Source organism: Chroicocephalus ridibundus, chromosome 17 (genome assembly GCF_963924245.1).
Source record: "Chroicocephalus ridibundus chromosome 17, bChrRid1.1, whole genome shotgun sequence".
In the NCBI taxonomy this organism is placed as follows: Eukaryota; Metazoa; Chordata; class Aves; order Charadriiformes; family Laridae; genus Chroicocephalus; species Chroicocephalus ridibundus.
In genome coordinates, this window is record NC_086300.1 from 3,818,891 (window position 1) to 3,836,869 (window position 17,979).

The following is a 17,979-nucleotide window of genomic DNA, read 5'->3' on the forward strand; positions in this document are numbered from 1 at the left end:
GTCTCACCTGGGGGTGAGATGTGGGTCCTGCAAATGGGGCGAGGGGCGGAGGGGCTCCCCTGCCTGCAGACGGTGGGGAGCGGGCCACAGGCGAGGAGCTGGGGGGGGGGAAGGCAGAGAGGAGAGGAGCCCAGCCCCGCGCCCTGCCTGGGAAGTAGAAAGGGCAGAGATTTTTGGCAGGGGCGGCTCAGGCATCCCGGCCGGGGGCTGAGGTGATGCTGCTAATTATAAGCCACGGGAGCGGAGCTGCGAGACTAAGGGCGAAGGTATGCGGGGTGCGACGGCAGCGGGGGCCGCCCCTCCCGCCCCAGCGACAAGAATGAGCTGGAACGGGCTGGAAAGAGCTGAGCCCTTCTCCCGGGGGGTGACGTCATGTGCGGGGCCGGGCCCCGCCTCCCGGTAACGGCAATAAAAGCCGCCGGTCAGCGGCGGAGGGACAGAGCGCTCCCAGGAGGGGACAGACGAGAAGCAGAACCAGAAGCACCAGCACCAGAAGCACCAGCACCAGAGATGCTTTGCCGAATGCACCTCGCACCATTCGCCTCCAGCTCCCTGGCCAGCCGGCTGGGCACGGTGAGGACCCTCTGGCCGCATGCGGAGACCATCTTCACCGAGCTGCAGCAGGAGATGGAGAAAGCGCGGGAGTTCATGAGCAGCTTCGAGCAGCTCCTGACCAGCCAAGGAGCCGCCGCCCTGGAACGAGCCCCCAGCACCAGCCTGACCCAGGGCTCCGGGGAGGGCTTCTCCATCTGCCAGGACGTGAAGAACTTTGCCCCCGAGGAGCTGTCGGTGAAGGTGGTGGGCAGGAAGGTGGTGCTGGTGGGGCAGAAGGAGACGCAGAACACGGACGAGAAGGGCTCCTTCTCCTACAAGTACGAGGTGCTGAAGCGGGAGTGGGACGTGCCCGAGGAGGTGGACGCCGAGGCGCTGACGTGCTCCCTGTCCAAGGAAGGGCAGCTGCGCATCGAGGCCCCCCGGCTGGCCCTGCCGGCTTCCTCGGAGAGGAACGTGCCCATCCAGGTCAGCCCTGCAGCCCCACAGCCCGGACCAGCCTCTGAGGATGGAGCCACCAAGAAAGCCCAGATGTAATGGGAGAGGAACCGACAGCCTGCGGCAGGACCGGAGCAGTCAGCAGCGAGTCTCGGGTTTTAGCCCGGACAAGCTCCCTCAGCAATGATGTCATTTTTTTCGCTATACTGGAATGCTTTTGTATCCAATAAAAATCCTTTTGCATAGATCCTGCTTGTGTTCTCTTGGTGTTGATTGAAGGGGAGGCTGGGACCTGGTCCCAGCTCTTGATGCCAGGGGAGGTGGATGCACAGAGAGGGAAGAGCCTCTCTTGGTGCCCCAGGGCAGCACAAACCAGGGCCGACAGCAGACCCAGAGAGAGGGAAGGGATCTGTGAGAGGGTGCCGCTTGGGGTGGGGGGATGCGGGAAGCTCCCAAGGGGGCAGGAGCGGCCCCACTCACCAGCTCACCCAGGGAACAGGCAGGCTGGGGCCGCCTTCACTCCCTCCTCGTGCTGCTGTCAGCATCTGCACCGGCTCCACAGCCTCTCGCTCCCTGGCCAATGCCATGGAATGGGAAGATGGCCATGCTGGGGGGTCTGGCTGGGTGCAGGGTGCCCCTGCTGTAGCCACACTGTCCCACAATGAGCTAGGAAAGGGGCTACTGGAGCCCTCTCTGGGCTCCCAGGCGCAGGGAGGGGGAAGCCCATCTCAGGCCCGGTGTGTAACACCACAAACACCCACACTCAGGCCCAGGCAGGCAGCAGGTATGCAGGCAGCAACGCCTGCTTGTGTCAAAGCTGCTCTGAGCTCAGCCAGCCCTTCCCCATGGCAGCAAGGTGCCGGCAGCGAGGAGGCTCCGCTCCAGGGAGCTCTGCCACATGCCCCGGCAGCACGTCCCCAGCCCCGACCGCGTCCCCACAGCCGAACTGCACGGGCTCAGGCAGCAGCAAGACACTGCTCAGAGCGTCACAGGCTCCCGCACAGAGAGGGAGACCCTGAAATGAAGCCCTGTCACCCAGGAACCGAGTATCAGAAGCCAGCAGATGGCAACAGCACCTCATGCTATGGTCACAAGAGTTGGGAGTAGGGAAGCCCTTCTCCAACAGATCCATCTCGCGCTGCCTGGGAAACGGGCAGCATCAGTCCCAACCGCAGTGGAAGTGCTGAGGCCTCAGACGTCCTGCAGGGATCCTGCGCTCCTCAGGCAGATGAGCAGGGGATGGAACCAAGCAGCACCCACAGCACCAGACGAATGAAACCCATTTGAGGCCGCCGGAGGCAGCAAGAACTCAGTCACTGAGTCGCTCCAGACCCTTCTTGCTTCCAGGATTTTAAGGAAATCCAGCACGAGCAAGAGGCACCAAGGCCTCAGACAGAGGATGAAGCCCACATGAGCCAAGGCTGTTCACACAGACAACTTTATTGGCAGGTACCCAGCGGAGCTTTCAGAGCCCCAAGACCGCAAGCCCGGGGCCGGTGACGCAGTGACTGCGGCTGCGCCGCCCGCAGAGCTCCAGCAGCGGCACGCGCTGGGGAGAGGCAGGGGGTTCACACGCATCCCAACCTTCAGGCTCTGCCAACACGCCTGGCGCTGGCCCAGCAGCGCACGCACCATCAGCAGGGCTGCAAGGGGCTGCTCCGCTTCCCACATCGACTCCAGGTCTCAGCCCGGGTGTGAGGAGCTGAGTCCACGCGGCAGCCCCAGGAGAGCAGCGCCTTTCAAAGCCATCCTCCTCCCGGGACAGAGCCACTCCATTCATCAACACCTGAGCACAGAATTCCTAAGCCTGCCCCGCTGCCATGCTCCCCCCCCCCCCCCCCACCTCTTCCCTGCTTGAGCTGTAAACGGTTTCCCTAAAAGTATTAGATAATTAAAAATTCCCCCCGCTGTTCACCTCAAAGTTCCTCGCGTGCCACGGCGCAGCACCCCACCAGCTTACCCAGCCACCTGCAGCCTGGCCAGAGGGAGCTCCTGCCCCTGGAGGGAGCCCGGGGGGTAGCGGGGGGGCTGCAGAGGTCCGAGGGCAGCAGCCCGAGTTCCTCCTTCCCCGGGGCAGAAACGCAGCCCTACCGAAGAGCCGGGTGTCCTGCCCGGCCCAGCTCAGCCTTCCAGCACAACTGCTCTGTTCTGGTCCGCTCCCCGTCTGGTTTGAGCTGATTAAGAAACATGAACATTGTTGATTATGATAGGTTTATAAAAATTTTTTTTTTTTTCGTTTTAATCACACAAAACTGGAGTTTGTGATGAAGACTAAGTTGACAGTTCCTCTTAAATACCAGTATGCATAAGACATTGCATTAGGCACTAGGCAGCAGCCAACATCAGTTAGAGTCTGGCAACAGAAGCCGTTTTAATACCTCCCTTCATACTTTTGTGGAATTACAGGCTTTTGCAATACATATTGTTTCCACTGACAAGTTAGCCGAGGTTTCCCCCACCCCACCTCTGTACATCAGTAAACCATGTGTATTCACACCAGAGTAGGGTTAACAACATTAGTGGCATCACAACCATCAAAAAAAAAAAAAAAAGAAAAAGGACAATTTTTCTATACAAGATTTTTTTTGCAAAAGTTGCAACAGGATTAGTGCATTACGACAGAACCGGAGATAGAAAAAAAAAATAAAAGAGTTGGCATGCTAGAGTCCAACACAAATAAAGACAACAGGCAGCTAGTTGTATGTACTATATTGACAAGATACTGATTGGTTACATGAAGAAACATACAATACAAAATACAGAAGAAACCAGTTTTGCTTCCCTCTGCCCCACCCCAGAATACTCGTAAGTGATTTGGTCAATAAAGTGGCTGAAAAGCCAGAGTTTGTCACTATAATGCTACAGTTTAGTGGTTGTTCTAGGCATATCGTACTGGGATTAGCCTTAGCTTTTACAGACGGGTAATTTTAAACCCAGGTCGTCTAGTCTCAATATCCCTTTGTTTCCAATAGTGAACTACAGTACGTGGGACCTGGGTGCTGCTGGCCTCACCCGTGGGAAGGGATGGGCTGGCTGGGCAGACACCAGGTCGCGCATCCACCACCACCAGGAAGAGGGAAGAGCAGAAGTTCATATATTAAAAAAGTGACTTAAGACTTAGAATTGAATTAGTATTTGTACAGAAAGGTGCAGGTGGAAGAACTCCCTCCAGCCTATGATCAGAAAGGGATGGAGAAATCACAGCAGCCACCGGCAGCAGCCGCTCTACGGTAAGTGCGATTGTTAGCGTGGATTCCAGTCACGTCATTCGAGGGCTCCGTCAGGCGGGAACGGGTGCTCAATTGCTGCAGCACTGGCTCCTGCTCGGCTGACTGCTCTCCTGAAGGTCAACCACCCGATTCCTACCTGGGCCACCAGGAGCGTTCTGGGGTTCATTTTTTGGCAGTTTCTTGGCTAGAAAGAGACAAGATGTCAGTGGGCTCCGCTACAGAGGCCAACCTCCTCCCCACCGCAGCCCACAAGCTGGGCTCGGCCCTGCTCTGCCCCAAGCCCTCACCTCTTCGGGTGTTCGGGACCGGGCACTGCTGGCAGCACGAGTACAGCAAACCACCCCACTTCTAGTCCTGGCTGTCACCAATCCCGCTCCTTCCTCACTCACCACCCCGGGATAGGGAGAGGGGGAAACAGGCTTTGCAAGGCAAAGGCTCCAAACCCTCAGGGAGCGACTGTTCACAGAACCATAGCCAACGGTCACGGGCTCCAGAAAGAGCTCCCAGACCCTGGCTGACACGGGAGCTCCCAGGGTTTCCAGTGGGCTGCCCTGCTGGTGCTCAGAACCGCTCCAGCCATCCTTCTGCACGCAGGCTGTTACCTATTGCCATGAAGATTTCATTCACATTCATCGCTGTCTTTGCCGACGTCTCCATGAACAGCAAGCTGTTGTCATCTGCATATGTTTGTGCATCCTACAAACAATCACGTGAGAGTGGTAACGGCATCCTGCCAAAGGGAGGCCCAAGCAGCCTTCACGCGCTTCACTTGCTGGCTCGCTAAACACCGAAGAAACCCTGTCCCACCCCAGGGCAGACATCCTCCCCCCGCCTCTCCCCCGCCAGTCCCTGACCCTGCCTGGCCAGCGCAGCAGGGAGACATGCTCCACTGACAGCGCCGCACGGCTGGTGTCCCAGCAGCAGGGCTGGGGTACAGCAGCACAGACTGTTTGTGAGCCAAATATAGACACAGCGTGTCCCGAGCGGCACAGCGCCTTGTACTTTGGTTAGCTGGGAGAGCAACGCACGCTGTAAGTGCGCCACCAGCAATCCCGTGCAGAGGTCTGAGATAAGAGCTTCTCCTTGAAAGCCTGTCTGAGACAAGGTAAGAGCTGCGAAGAGCAGAGAACAAGCTGGGAATGATTCTTCATGTGTCTTGTGTCTAAAAGACGCCGTTTCGTACACTGCTGAAGACAGCCCCAGATGAGCAAGGCACCAGAAAAGACTGCAGACAGGAGCTTGTGCTCTGTGGGCCTTATTCTCCACGTTCATCGCAATTGTTACCAACAAGAGCTAGAAGTGCTGCAGAAGGAGTGCATGGGAAAGGCAGGCCACAATTCCCTCTGCGAGGCATCCCGGGGTCCTCAGCAGCGTCAATCTTGACTTCCGCTCTCCCTCAAAGCCTTTTGCACGCAGTCACCGTTTCCCCCCACTTAAGCAAAAAAGCTGCTTCCCTGACTTGCTCAGGTAACAACTGATCTGGATTCCCACTCACCTGGAAGTCCACAGCTCTCTTGGTAGCAAGGTCTGCCTTGTTTCCCGCTAGTGCAATTACAATATTGGGGCTAGCCTGCCTCTGCAACTCTTTCACCCAGTTCTTGGCTCGTACAAATGTGTCCTGGAAGCAAACAGGAGGCAGCAGTCAGGAAGGGCAGCCTCTTATTAATCCACAGTGAAGATATGATTAGAACAAGTCTTTCCTGGAAGAAGTGTTCTGCCTCTACAGCACTTTGTAGCAGGATCCTTTATCAGCTTAGACAGCCTTGGTCAGAACTGAGGAAGAGGCCATTAGCAGTTTTCAAGAAACTCAGTCCCCGCAGACGCCTGCCTGCGGGGACTCTGAACCCAGACACTCTCCCAGGGAACCGAGAAGCACCAGCCGCAAGCGCGGACGCCTCCTCCCCGGTAAACGCTCAGCCCCACGCAGTACTCACTGTGTTAGTGATGTCGTAGACAACAATGGCTGCCTGGGCCCCTCGGTAATACATTGGTGCCAGGCTGTGATACCGCTCCTGTCCCGCTGTATCCCATATTTCAAACTTCACCGTTGTGTCATCCAGACAGACTGTCTGTGTTAGGAAGGCAGCTGGAAGAGAAGGCACATGTTTGCCTTACCTCCAGCTGGAGAGCCCCTGCAGCGAGCGCCAGGAGCTCCGAGCAGTGCTGCTTTTGCACGGGAGCGAGGAGAAGCCCCCGACGGGGGCTAGCGCGGTGCCACTTGCCGGGGAAGTCACAGCTCTGCTGTATCATCAAGCATCATTGCACACAGGAACCCAAGAGCCACCGCACAGCGGACAGGAAGGTGGCCTTGAGAGCCCGGGCAGCAGACGGCCACCGGAGCGGCAGCGCTGCCGGTCCCTGCCCCAGCGGCCTCCTCCCCCAGATCACACAGATCCCCCAGATCGCCGGGATCCGCTTTGGGGAGCACCCAGTGCCAAAGCGCTGGAGTCAGCCCAGTTACCCTGCACTCCCCAATTTAGTAACTGGTTATTTTCTTGTTCCAGCGAGTATAATGCCATGCGTTACGACTAGGATAAAGGCAACCGGCCTTGGATACAGACCGAAGCAGAACAGCAGAGCGCCCACATGGCCCTCTGCAGCACAGCATTAGGCCCTACTTGCCCATAAGTTATAATTACAGCTATACTAACTCCGCATGGGTTACTATGGGGACAAATCAAGCCTTTTCTCAGTACACACCTAATATTAATGCCCAGAGACCTGGGTGCCGACTGACCTTTGATTGGTAACACTGTGCTAATGACTTCAAGCTCAAGAACTACTAGACCTGAAAGAGCTGTGGAAGTAGTTAACAGTATCGGGCTAGAAACAGCACCAAAATCCCAGGTCATGGTCTGAAAAGATAATTAAGGGCTATAAACCAAGCTGAAGGCTTCAGTTCTAATTACAAGCAGGAATTCAAGCACTGGAAGTGACGACGCCTTAGAGGCAGCGCGCACGGTTGCCATAGCATTATTCTCTGCTGCGCTGATCTTCACACCAACAAACAAGTTGTAAACCAGGAGTTAACGCGTTAGCTGCTCGACTATTTATAGCAAAAACCCCAGACCAGACTGAGATAGCCTTTATTACTTCTGATACCCCCAGACTGCATTAGCGAGGTTGGCATCTTGCCGCCACAGGCATCTGGAGTTGGCACTCACCTCCAATCGTGCTCTCCTGGTACTCGTGGAACTGCCCCTTCACGAAGCGCAGGACGAGGCTGGACTTCCCCACTGCCGATTCTCCCAAGAGAACAAGTTTAAACTGGCAGATTTTGTTTCCAGCAGCTGGTCCATTCGGTCGAGCAGCTCCACCTCGACCTGCCATCGTGGCCTAAGTGCAGGAGTGCCAAGAGGTAAGGATGCTGCAGGCTCTGCGCTGGGATCCACCTGGAGGCAGGTTGCAACTGGAAGAGGAGGTCAGAGTTAGTGACACACTCGTGGACCAGCCATACCAGTTCTAGAGGGTGGGTTTGATCTGCAACCACCATCAGCACAGGCAGGTGGTGACTCCTTCCCACGGTGGAAAGTTATCCACCACATGCACCACAACACTATCGGGCAGGTTCCGTCAGTCAGCAGCTCCTGGAGCAGCATCTGAAGTCTCCTGAGCCTCCCCGGAGAAGGGGTATTGGTGACACAAGCTTGCCTCCCCACCAGCGGGCCCTCCAGCACTTCCACTGTAGAAGTTACACACACCTTGCTAGGGTGAGGCAGGTAAAGAACAGCCAGCACGCCAACCGGTGTTATTAGAGCTTCGGCTATTAAAACAACAATTACGCAGTTCATGGAGGTAACTGAGGCTGACCTTTAGCTCCCTCCTCCTCTCTGAGTTCACAAGGCAGCAACTTGGGACTATCAATGCAGCACGGAGATATTCAAGTGCCACACGTAAGCCATTACGGGGAGCGGTTCTGCATGTCAGTCCCTCAGATCACAAGGCACTCAGACAAAGGGAGTTTCTATATTGAGCCTGTTAGTTTAGAGGCATTCACACAAAGCCATTAAAGGCTGCACCTCAGCGCAGTCCTGAAGAAGGCCTTTGGATTGCTACGCACGCGGCCTGCCAGAGGGAAGTCATCTGGTAGCAGCCCCTCTCTGGGCAGAGGCTGCCAGCAGCTACTCCCCATCCCTGCTGCAAACGGCTCCTTACCACCCAACGAGGGACTCCACAGCTCAGTCCAAAGGAACAGGCAACACCGAACGCTTCCCACACCCCATCCCAACTGCCTTACTGCCCTTATCCCACACCATTGCAGGCCACCAGGCTACTGGCCACATTCTTTGAGAAGGCTGTTCAAATCCAGCTGTGCTGAGCGGCACAAACAGGCATCACCCATGACCAGAACTGCCATCCCACCTCCCCAGCCCCAAAGCTCCAGAGCTGTGTAGAAGCACAAAACCGTGGTGAGAGCAGCAAGACAAGCCATCTTACATCCATCGTTAACCACAAGTCTCAGTGCCTTCCTAACCATTCCTCAACTGCACGCAGCAGAGAACAGGAGCGCTTTCAGAGCGCACAGTTATACAGATTTAGGCATATTTCCTGTTCTCATCACAACTCCCACTTCCTGTCAATGACAAATGCTACAACTGATTGCATCTGCTCTGTATCACCACTTTCCCTTCGTAACCCAAGCTTCTCGCTGACAGAGACAACTGTCAAAAAAAAAAAACCCAAAACCCAAAGCCGATTTCTCTGCCTGCACCCCCAAGAAAACTCTGGGTATGCTCAGAGTACACCCAGCATTTACCCAGCAACTACCAGATTCCTACGAATAAGCAGCTTAAAGCAAGTTAAACTGGGTCCGAACTGGAGCAGTGCATGCTGTGAACAAGGCTCAGGCCTGCCTCAATAGAGAGGAAGAGTTTCAAAAGAAGAGTTTCAAACAGCAGCTTTGCAGAGCAAAGCCTGTCCAGCTGTGAGTGCTGTGAGACCACTTATAACTATGTCTCAGGTCTCAATTCAATTCTATAGTTTGATAGGAAACCCACAGCCATTTCAGCCTGAGCGCTTAACTGGAGGGACGCGAGTGTCCGCGGCTGCAGAACCACTGGAGGGACGCGAGTGTCCGCAGCTGCAGAACCACTGGAGGGACGCGAGTGTCCGCGGCTGCAGAACCTCTTCAGTTTTCAAAACACAGAAGCACTTCAGCACACTCTGACCTAACAGAGACATTCAGCCTCGAGTTGCTGTGATGAGGAGCCAAGTCAGAAAACCTACTGTTAAGCCCGGACCGTTCACTGAAGCTGGCGGGTAGGAAAGAACCCACGAGGAGTAACTTCAGCGCAGTGAGATGTTTCAGCAGCCTGAGCTGTGAAGAAGCCGTTGATTCGAGCTGCCTGTCCAGTCTTGGGGTTAAGTCAGTGACGAAACTGCAGTTCAGAGCCAGGTCCTTGCAAAGGCCAGTAACACTGTCAGATCCCCACCGCCTCTTCCGAGGAAGGACAAACGCTGGTTTGACAGGATGAGCAAGCTTGATAGGAAGCAAATCAGCAACTTCTTTTGCTGGACTGTGAGGAAGGAGCATTTTGCCGCTCTGGCCAGGAGCGGCTTGGTTACCCCCAGGTTCGAGGGGCACATCAGGAGCTCTACATCGCTATCAGCCTGAAAAGGTTTCCACCTTTTAGAGTTTCTCCTCTAACCAGAGTTTGCAAGGGAACGGCTTTTGCTTGTTTAACCTTGTATTCATTTACCAGGGCAGTCTATCAGCAATCCGTAAGCTCTGTCACTGTTTCAGACCAACACTCTGCACATTAAACGCCACGTGAATCATGCCTCTCCTGAGTTATGACCTCCTGAAATATGATAGGGGTGATTCCCAGAGCAAAACAAGGAAATGAGCCTGTTGACATCCTCAAGTCTTAGCCTGACCTATATTTCACAGATCTCCATTCATTTTGCCATCTGGTTGTGCTACAGGAACTCAAACAGAATTAAGCAAGCATGTCTGTATGTCCAGCTCATCATGGAGAGCTACTGATCACAGCAAGCAGTCGAGCAGCTAGAGCCTTTGACCACTCAATTACAGAGAACCTGATGATCATCTAAAGATGGTTTGAAGTTTGGCTGCAGGACTACATGATCACCCGAGAAGCTGCCACATCTTTAGGATGACTGGGTGGAGTTTATGCAGTTCCGATGACCCTAACTGCAGCCATCTCCCCGAGGGTCTCGGGCTAAGGACGTACACAAGACCAGAATGACCCACTCAGCATTTCTGCTGATGACCAAACAATTGAATGAGTGACTACCAAAGCTGTAGATGGCAAGAACACTCCATTGCAGGAGGGTCAGTTTTTGCTAATGCCAACATCTTTGAGGATTTCTACATTCCTTCCAGAAACAGAACTCCACTCTGCTGACTGCAGAAGTACCAGCCAGTAGACCACACAGCCTGGATCTGTGCTAGATCAGCCCACCCCGCTCAGTGAGTACTGGTCTGAGAAGCGGGGAGTGCTCCATGCTGGATGAAGCCATCCGTGATGCCCAGGCAGGCTGCTCATCCCCTCTTCCAGCAGGGGAGACCGGGCATGCAGCCCTACCTGCTCCTGTGAGAACACGGACACTCGAGCCACGGGTCAGACTGACCGAAATAACAACAGCAATGCCGCACAGACAAGCAAAAGCAGCTGAAGTTGCCACTTGCCACACTAATTCAAGAAGTCAAGACCATGAGAAGGAAGGATATGATAGGGTACGCACGTAATCAAGATTAACAAGTATTAATTTTCATGCTAGCTTCTTCTAACTAGCTAAACTCAGCAGCTTGTGATGTCACAAGACCCATAAAAAGGTACGTGCTGGTTTGTTTATGGGCCCTGCCCGCCTCCTGCTTACTGAAGCACACACGGGAGCTCTGCATCACGCAGGCAAAAGTACCGGTTTTTTAACTGTAAAGTCTTAGAACAGTCTCTTTCTTGCTTTGAAATCAAAGATAAGTTTCAATGCCCGATGCTGTGCAACGGCCAAGCTCTCTAGGTCTGTGCTCCTCAACACCTCGCCCACTTCCCAGGATTTGTTGTAGGGGCTCGTACACTCCCATGAATATTGAATTCAAGAATTTGAGTGCCCTACGTGAGAAAGGGCATGCCAGCGCTGCTGCATTCCCTGCCTATCTAGAGCAAGGAAGTTCTCTGGAGCCACTAGAATGCTCAAAAAGAACAAAAGTGTTCATTTCAAACAAATCAACCCAGTACAACCACCCCAATCTCCGCAGGGCGATGACTGTCAGATCCCCATGTTAACCCCGTATGAAAAACGCTTTACAAGACTCCCTGCTGCAGGGAAGCTGATAGTTTAAGGTGGCAGAAGTTACAGAATCTGATATTTTTGCCCTGTGTTCACCCAGTAGTGAGGACTACACTGAAAGCTGGCGATATTTAGAAACCCAGTCCCGAAGAATCTCGTTACCCAAGAGGACTGCTTTTGCTCTCAGCTATGCAAGAAACCATTTCACCGGGGATTTGCTGGCTTAGAGTCAAAATACTCAAGACAAAAGCCCCAGTGAAGTATTTATCTTGTTAAATAGCTGACAGCGTTACATGAATTTCTTGGCAAAGCCACCCCTGAAGTTACGGAGTGGTTTAGCTTCACCTAACACCGAATGGGCAGCGAGCCACCGCCAGCAGGAAGCTTGGTGCTACCTTGCTCCCACCCAGAACTGGCAAGCCAGATTCGGGACCCAGAGTCACAAGCAACTTCCACCAGCAGGACCAGCAGCAAGCGTGGGACCCACCAGAGCAACACACAGACTCCACTAGCCCCCACCTGGAACATCAACCTGATTTTTCCAACACAATAATACAATGAAGAAGAACAAACTTCCAAAGCCTTACTGCAGTAGGGTCCGTGCTGCAGAGGAAGGAATAACAGATCCAGCTCTTACCCAGGAGATGAACCAGGAAACAGACCTGAAGTACAGACCTCAGTCCCCCAGCCCCATAAACTCTGATCAATTGTAATCCTTCATCTCTCTACAGAGAACACACCCTTCCCTCCACAAACAAAGAACACTTCGTCTCTTGATCAGTAAGGCTATAATCCAGAACTCCCAGAACAGCTCTAAACAGGGGAAGTAGTCATTGCAGTCGTCAGGAGCTGCGCTACGGCCTTAAAATGTAGATTCACAGCCCTAAATCATCTCAGAAAGCTGTTTCAGAAGTACTGTTACGGTTGTTACAAGAAGCCACAACTTCTCTGTAGACCCTTCATGCCCAAGCCTCCCAAAGACTTGGGCACACTCATTTTAATTTAGAGGTAAATAGGATTTACACTGGCAAAGAATTAAATCACTTTTTGTTGGTAGCTAGAGCCCTAAAAAAGTATAGTAGGATCTGTAATACCAGCTCCTTGTCATGTTTTTAATACTGGCATCTGTTCCCTGACATCTGCAGAGCCACGGCCTCCAAAGCAGCCCCAGCAGCCGGCTGTTTTTCAAAACAGCTTTTCAAAAACAATTCTATCAGAGATTTCAAGGCCACTACCCTGCAGTTACCAGTCAATCCAGCATGGATGAGCTCGCAGGATGGTACAACACAGCTACCCCCAGCCGGGCAACCCAGGGCCGAGCCAGCAGAGACCTTCCCATGGCTCCACCACGCAAGCTGAAGCCTGGCCTTATGAAGGACAGTTGCCAAGCACAGTGAAACAGAGCCAAAGCCTTCAGGGCAAGACAAAACCCAAGAGAAGAAATCGTGATGAAAAGGCCAAGTTTCTGCTACTTCTCAGGGCCCCGTGTGTGAGGCCCTACTGCCAGGTTGCTGCTCGGTGCTGAGCACAAGTGGCCAAATTGAAGATCCGACCTAAACAGGCAGCACCGTACTGGAACAAGACCGTCTGACACACAGATCCACGCAGAACCCATCATCATGGACAGAATGCTACTGCTCGGTTTGAGACAGTCTCACTTGCTAGACGTCATCTGCTTGAACCAGGCGAGTCACCTCTAAAAACTCTTACGAAACTCTGAAGCCAGGAACACCCGCGCATCCTACAAAGCCGATCCGACTCTTTGGAAGATGAGGCAAAGATCACAGCCTGCACGACTGAGTCAAGAAGCACAGTACTTTGGTCAAAGCGTGTTATCGAGCTCCCTCAAGCCTTCTGCTAGCCAGTCAAACCCCATCCACACCCCCGCAGAAGGATTTCCTAGGTTTAAGTGGTTATCCTTTACCAGGAAATCACAAAAACCCCTCAGGAGGCAAAAAGACATTACACTTACTGATGCCGCCTTGGAGCTACAGTTTTTTTAATACTTAAAGACAGTTGACTAGGTATCAGCAACAAGAGTTATTACCATGTTGGTCACACTGGCAGCACAAGGAAGTTCCATGCCTAATCCAGTGGGGGTTTTAATTCTGCCAAATAGCGTGACTAATTGCTTTTAAAGCTGCAGTTAGTGTCCTATTAGATCACCGCAGCTGAACAGAGAAACTTGCAGTGAGGGCAGGCTGAGGCATGGTGCTTCTGCCTGGTCCTCGTGTGTCAGGAAAGCGCCAGGCGTTACACCAGACCTCAGGTTCTAAGCGACCGCTGAACCCCTCATTGCGTTGACCCACGGCAGCAAGTGAACTCACACCAAATCCGAGCGATGGAAGACCCATGAACGCAAGCTGTCAGCACTGCTTCGGTCAAGCTCCACTTTGCTAAGCTATGGAGACAATGCACTTGCAAAGATTGCTTTAAAAAGAACGGAACGAGAAGTGACAGCTTTTACCAAGCGTTATCAAGGCACGAATTGCAGCAACACACTGCCATGGATGAGTTCACCTTCATTTCACGTTACCTTCTCACCAGCTGTCTGGAGCAAAGTTTCCATATTCCCTCTCCCCACATTAACTCCCTCTTGGAGGTCTTACCTACTCATAGTTATCCTTGATACTGCAAAAACTTAGTCCTGTTTCACAGGAGATGAGGCACAGCTGGGCTGAAGGAGTGACTCATGAGTGCAGTCTGGACCAACTACAAATTGAACAAAAGCATCAAGTTTTTAATTCTGCAGGCAAGGTTCTTTTAACTCCTGTTCTGGATATTGTCCACCGCTCAGCTTAATTTTGACCAGAAATCCAGCAACAAGTGCCTTTAGACAGCACCTACTATTCTGTGAACAAGAAGGCAAGATCATTAACAACGCAAAGCAGAAAATTGCTATCTTCACTGCAAAAGAATCAGTGACCTTCATAATATCTTTTCCAGACAGCACAAAGATCTCTTGCCTCTGGCAGCTCCTTATTTGGAGCTCTACCAAATAAAAGCAAACATGAAAATCAGTCTTTTCTTATCTGTTTATGTAGAACTACTCCAGCAGCTCATTCCCGTGCTCCAGGGGAGGAAAGCGTTCCTTTTAGCATTTACACGAAGCTTTATTCTTCCCCGATACTGTCACTTGCAGGAAGGTTCGTTGTTCCTGCCTAGCATGCGGAGCGTTACTCCTGACAACTTCACAGAACTTGCATAAGAGGACTTCAAACTTCATACCCCAAGGGAAGAAAACAGCTGACTCCGACATTTCTACATTCTACTCTTTTAAGTACGCTGACCGAAATACTTTGGGCTACACCCACTTCATTAGAAGCGTTCCCATTTCATTTCCTGTGTCTGGAAGTACTTGGCATTCTTCCCCCCACACACACTTTGCAGGGAGATGCCACGACCACCTCTCTGCTAAACACGCAGCGGCTTAAGAAGTTAGGATCAAGAGTTAATGGCTAGCCAGGCCTAGAGCAATTCTAGAGCTGACCCCTCTTTAGATGCAGAAGAGCTTTGCTGTGACGGAGACAGTCCCACTTCTCATCCCAACCATTAAATTTGGCCAAGCACACCAAGTATGAATACATGACTGGACAGTTTTGTTCCAGACACTGCCCAATCCATTATTGGTTTCTCAAGTGGACCTAAACCCAACTCTGTTCACAGCATAACTAGTCAAATGTTTTATTTTCCTATATTCACAGCCACACATCAAGCTAGCCTTCCCCTTACTGCTCTCTGGTAACTGAAACCCATCTTCAGCAGCCCCATTTCGTCTTGCCTGTGTTGCTCCCTCACCCGAAGGGATGTAAGTAGCTGCCCTCAAGGGACCTACGCTGCCTGGCCCTACCTTAAAACAAGCGTCACCTACACTAGCCTATAGTATCTTAGAGGGAAAGGTTGCCTCTAGAGGTAGGTTTTTGCTATGAAAGCAGTTGACTGTTCGGGCACACTGTTGAGACTCAAGAGATGTCTGAGATGATTTCAGCACTGAGACCTACTTACTGAATCTAAGCACTGCTCTTCTTAACCTCACAGGTGTCTACAGACTTGTGCTTTACTTGCTCTCCTCACTCCAAGGATGCAATAAGACCAATGTTGTCTTGTAGCTGCCTACACACACACTATTCTGAATTCTTCGCCCATTTCAGTCACAGTTCTTTCACCTTATTGTCCAGTTAGCTGAAAAAAAACCCAAAAAACCCTCTTTGAGTTAAGGCAGTAGTGAAGATTAAGGGGATATTCCAAGAAAGTTCACTCAGACAGCATGGCATGTCAAGCCAATATGAATCAGAAGTACCTTTCTTTTTTTGGTCTCAACCAAACTTCAGAGTCCTGCCTTCAGAGTCGGCTCAGGAGTCCTAACTTAGTGCAAAGCGTAATTGATGTCATGCTGTAAGCAGGGCAGCTCAAATATGTGTTGACCCACCACACAAAAAGCTAAGAATAGTAGATGCAAGTTGTTCCACATAAGACTTAAAATAGTACCTGGGTGTACTCTCTTCCCTCCGATTTCCTTACGCGCTTGGGAACAGTCAAGGTCAGAACTCCGACAGCCACGTACAAAAGCAACAAGCTAAAGGTCAGCTGAGATCGGGTCAACACTGTATTTGGTCTCACTGGCAGACCCGGTTACAGTGAGAGTCACAGTCAGCAGAGAGCAACTGTGACTGTCACAGCTCCTCACAGCCCACAGGAGTCTTAGCAGCACCTTGAACGTTACCAGAATAAGACTGGAGCAGCTTTCACAGGCTTTAGTACTACAAACCTGTTGCTCACGCTCACATCTGCACTATTGGCCTTCACAAGATCTCAGCTTACGGGCAGTGGCTGCTCCCGTGGCACTGAAGGTCCTGAGCACACCCACTTCCTTCCAGACAAGCTACAGAACTTTCTCCTAGACTTTGTGCCTCATTCGAGAGCCTGCAGCACCACGTATTTCACTTCACAGACACCCCACGGGGGACACGGGGGCTGTGTTTGTCACCAGCAGCAATGCAGAATAGTCTCCATTCCACTGGAAGCTATTTTCAGCAGATAAAGTCACATCCTTCATTTAGGCAGTTGTCTACTCGGGAACCTGGCCGGGCTTTCAGGCTTCTAGAGTTTCTATTCCCACTTTGGCAGCTGACTAGCTACAAGATATTACACCCCTTCTGACCTTACAGGTGCCACACCTTCCCCAAATTGCATTTAACTGTCACACAGTCATTGCTACGAGAGGGACAGAGGCATTGGGACACAGCGGCGGGGCGGGCGCAGCACACCGAGTGCAGCACCGGTACCCGCTGCCGAGCGAGCCCCTCCCGGTGAAGGAAACCAGCCCGAAGGAGGCTCAAACCCGCGGCTCCGCGATGCAGACACGCCATTCCCCTCCAGCTTGAGATTGTCCCCTTTGACGCGTGGCTCTCACCGGCCAGCACAGCTCCCGGCCACACCGGTGCCACCCTCCGCCGCTCCCCCGCCTCGACAGGGCCCCCGACGGGACCGGCCCGCCCGCGACCCAGCACCGGGAGGTTTATTTCGGGCAGCCCCGAAGGCCGCCACTCCCCGCCCTGCTCGGCTCCACACCCCGACAGCCTCGCCCTGCTCCGCTCCCACCGCGGGGCCCCCGGCTGCCCCCGCATCCCCCCCGCCGGGCGGGCTCCCGGGGCGCCGGCTCTGCGGCGCACGGGCCCGGAGGAGCCGGGCCCCCAGGCCAGGCACCGCCCGGGGCAGGGCTCGGCGCCGAGCCGCGCCGAGTCCCGCCTGCCCGGCGACCCCGCGGGCCGGCCCCACCGCGGGCCGAGAGGGCCCCGCCACCCCCGGCCCCACTCACCGCCCGGAGCGCCGCTCCCCCCGCCGCAGGTGAGTCTCGCAGGCCCCGGCCCTCACTTCCGCCTTTACCCGTTCCGCTTCCGGATTCGCCCACCCCTTCCGCTCCCAGCCCGCCGCCCACAGGCAGCGCTCCCTGTCAATCAGCTGCTCCCCGCCCCGCGGAGGCTCCGCCCCCTCCCGGCCGCGCCCCCCTCACGTGAGCCGGGAGGAGTGACGTCGCGGCGCGCCCGTCGCAGGGGCCGATGGGAGCTGTAGTCCGGGGGGACGGGGAGCCGCCGGGGCTGCGGGAACGGGGGAACCGGCGTGGGGGGATGGCGGCCCGGAGGGGGCGGGGCGGGGCGGGGGACGCGGGCAGAGACTCACCCGGAGCCGGGGCTGGAAAAATAGAGCCTTTATTTCCCATTGGGGCGGGGGGAGAACGACATCACCGGAGAGCCGGCACCGCGGGGCCGGGCAGGAGCAGCCGCGACCCCCCGGGGCACCCCCCGCAGTGCCCCGCCGAGCCCCCGAGCCCGCCCCGCGTACAGAATCTACCCCCCCCCGCCCCGTCCCCGCGGGTCCCGGTGCAGCGCCCACTGCCCCGGGCAAGGGGGGGGCGGGGAGTGGGGGGGCTGCAGGTCCCGGTTGTACAAAAACCCCCGCGGGCAACGAGTATAAAACCGTATCAAAATCTCTGCTGGTGCCGGGC

General features: G+C 54.1%; 2 protein-coding genes across 2 annotated transcripts; one reads left to right on the forward strand and one right to left on the reverse strand.

Moving 5' to 3' along the window:
• The first annotated feature begins 422 nt into the window (after positions 1-422).
• Positions 423-1,237, forward strand: LOC134524360 (heat shock protein beta-11-like). Its single transcript, XM_063354328.1, has one exon. It carries the CDS (start codon positions 511-513, stop codon positions 1,087-1,089), a length of 579 nt encoding a protein of 192 aa, XP_063210398.1. The 5' UTR covers positions 423-510; the 3' UTR covers positions 1,090-1,237.
• A 2,445-nt stretch (positions 1,238-3,682) lies between these two features.
• On the reverse strand, positions 3,683-17,406 carry RAB5C (RAB5C, member RAS oncogene family). Its single transcript, XM_063354329.1, has 6 exons — positions 17,293-17,406; positions 7,385-7,629; positions 6,155-6,306; positions 5,716-5,838; positions 4,823-4,916; positions 3,683-4,404 (listed from the first exon to the last, which is right to left on the reverse strand). Exons 2-6 carry the CDS (start codon positions 7,548-7,550, stop codon positions 4,289-4,291), a joined length of 651 nt encoding a protein of 216 aa, XP_063210399.1. The 5' UTR covers positions 7,551-7,629; positions 17,293-17,406; the 3' UTR covers positions 3,683-4,288.
• Positions 17,407-17,979: the final 573 nt, after the last annotated feature.

What these genes read in the sequence shown, in the direction of transcription:
- RAB5C (XM_063354329.1), bottom strand. Translation starts at nt 7,550, where the DNA reads ATGGCAGGTCGAGGTGGAGCTGCTCGACCGAATGGACCAGCTGCTGGA. An exon ending in TCTACGACATCACTAACACA is followed by an intron (nt 5,839 to 6,154) that starts GTGAGTACTGCG and finishes GTTTGCTTCCAG; the next exon opens with GACACATTTGTACGAGCCAA. An exon ending in TGAAATCTTCATGGCAATAG is followed by an intron (nt 4,405 to 4,822) that starts GTAACAGCCTGC and finishes GTCTCTTTCTAG; the next exon opens with CCAAGAAACTGCCAAAAAAT.
- LOC134524360 (XM_063354328.1), top strand. Translation starts at nt 511, where the DNA reads ATGCTTTGCCGAATGCACCTCGCACCATTCGCCTCCAGCTCCCTGGCC.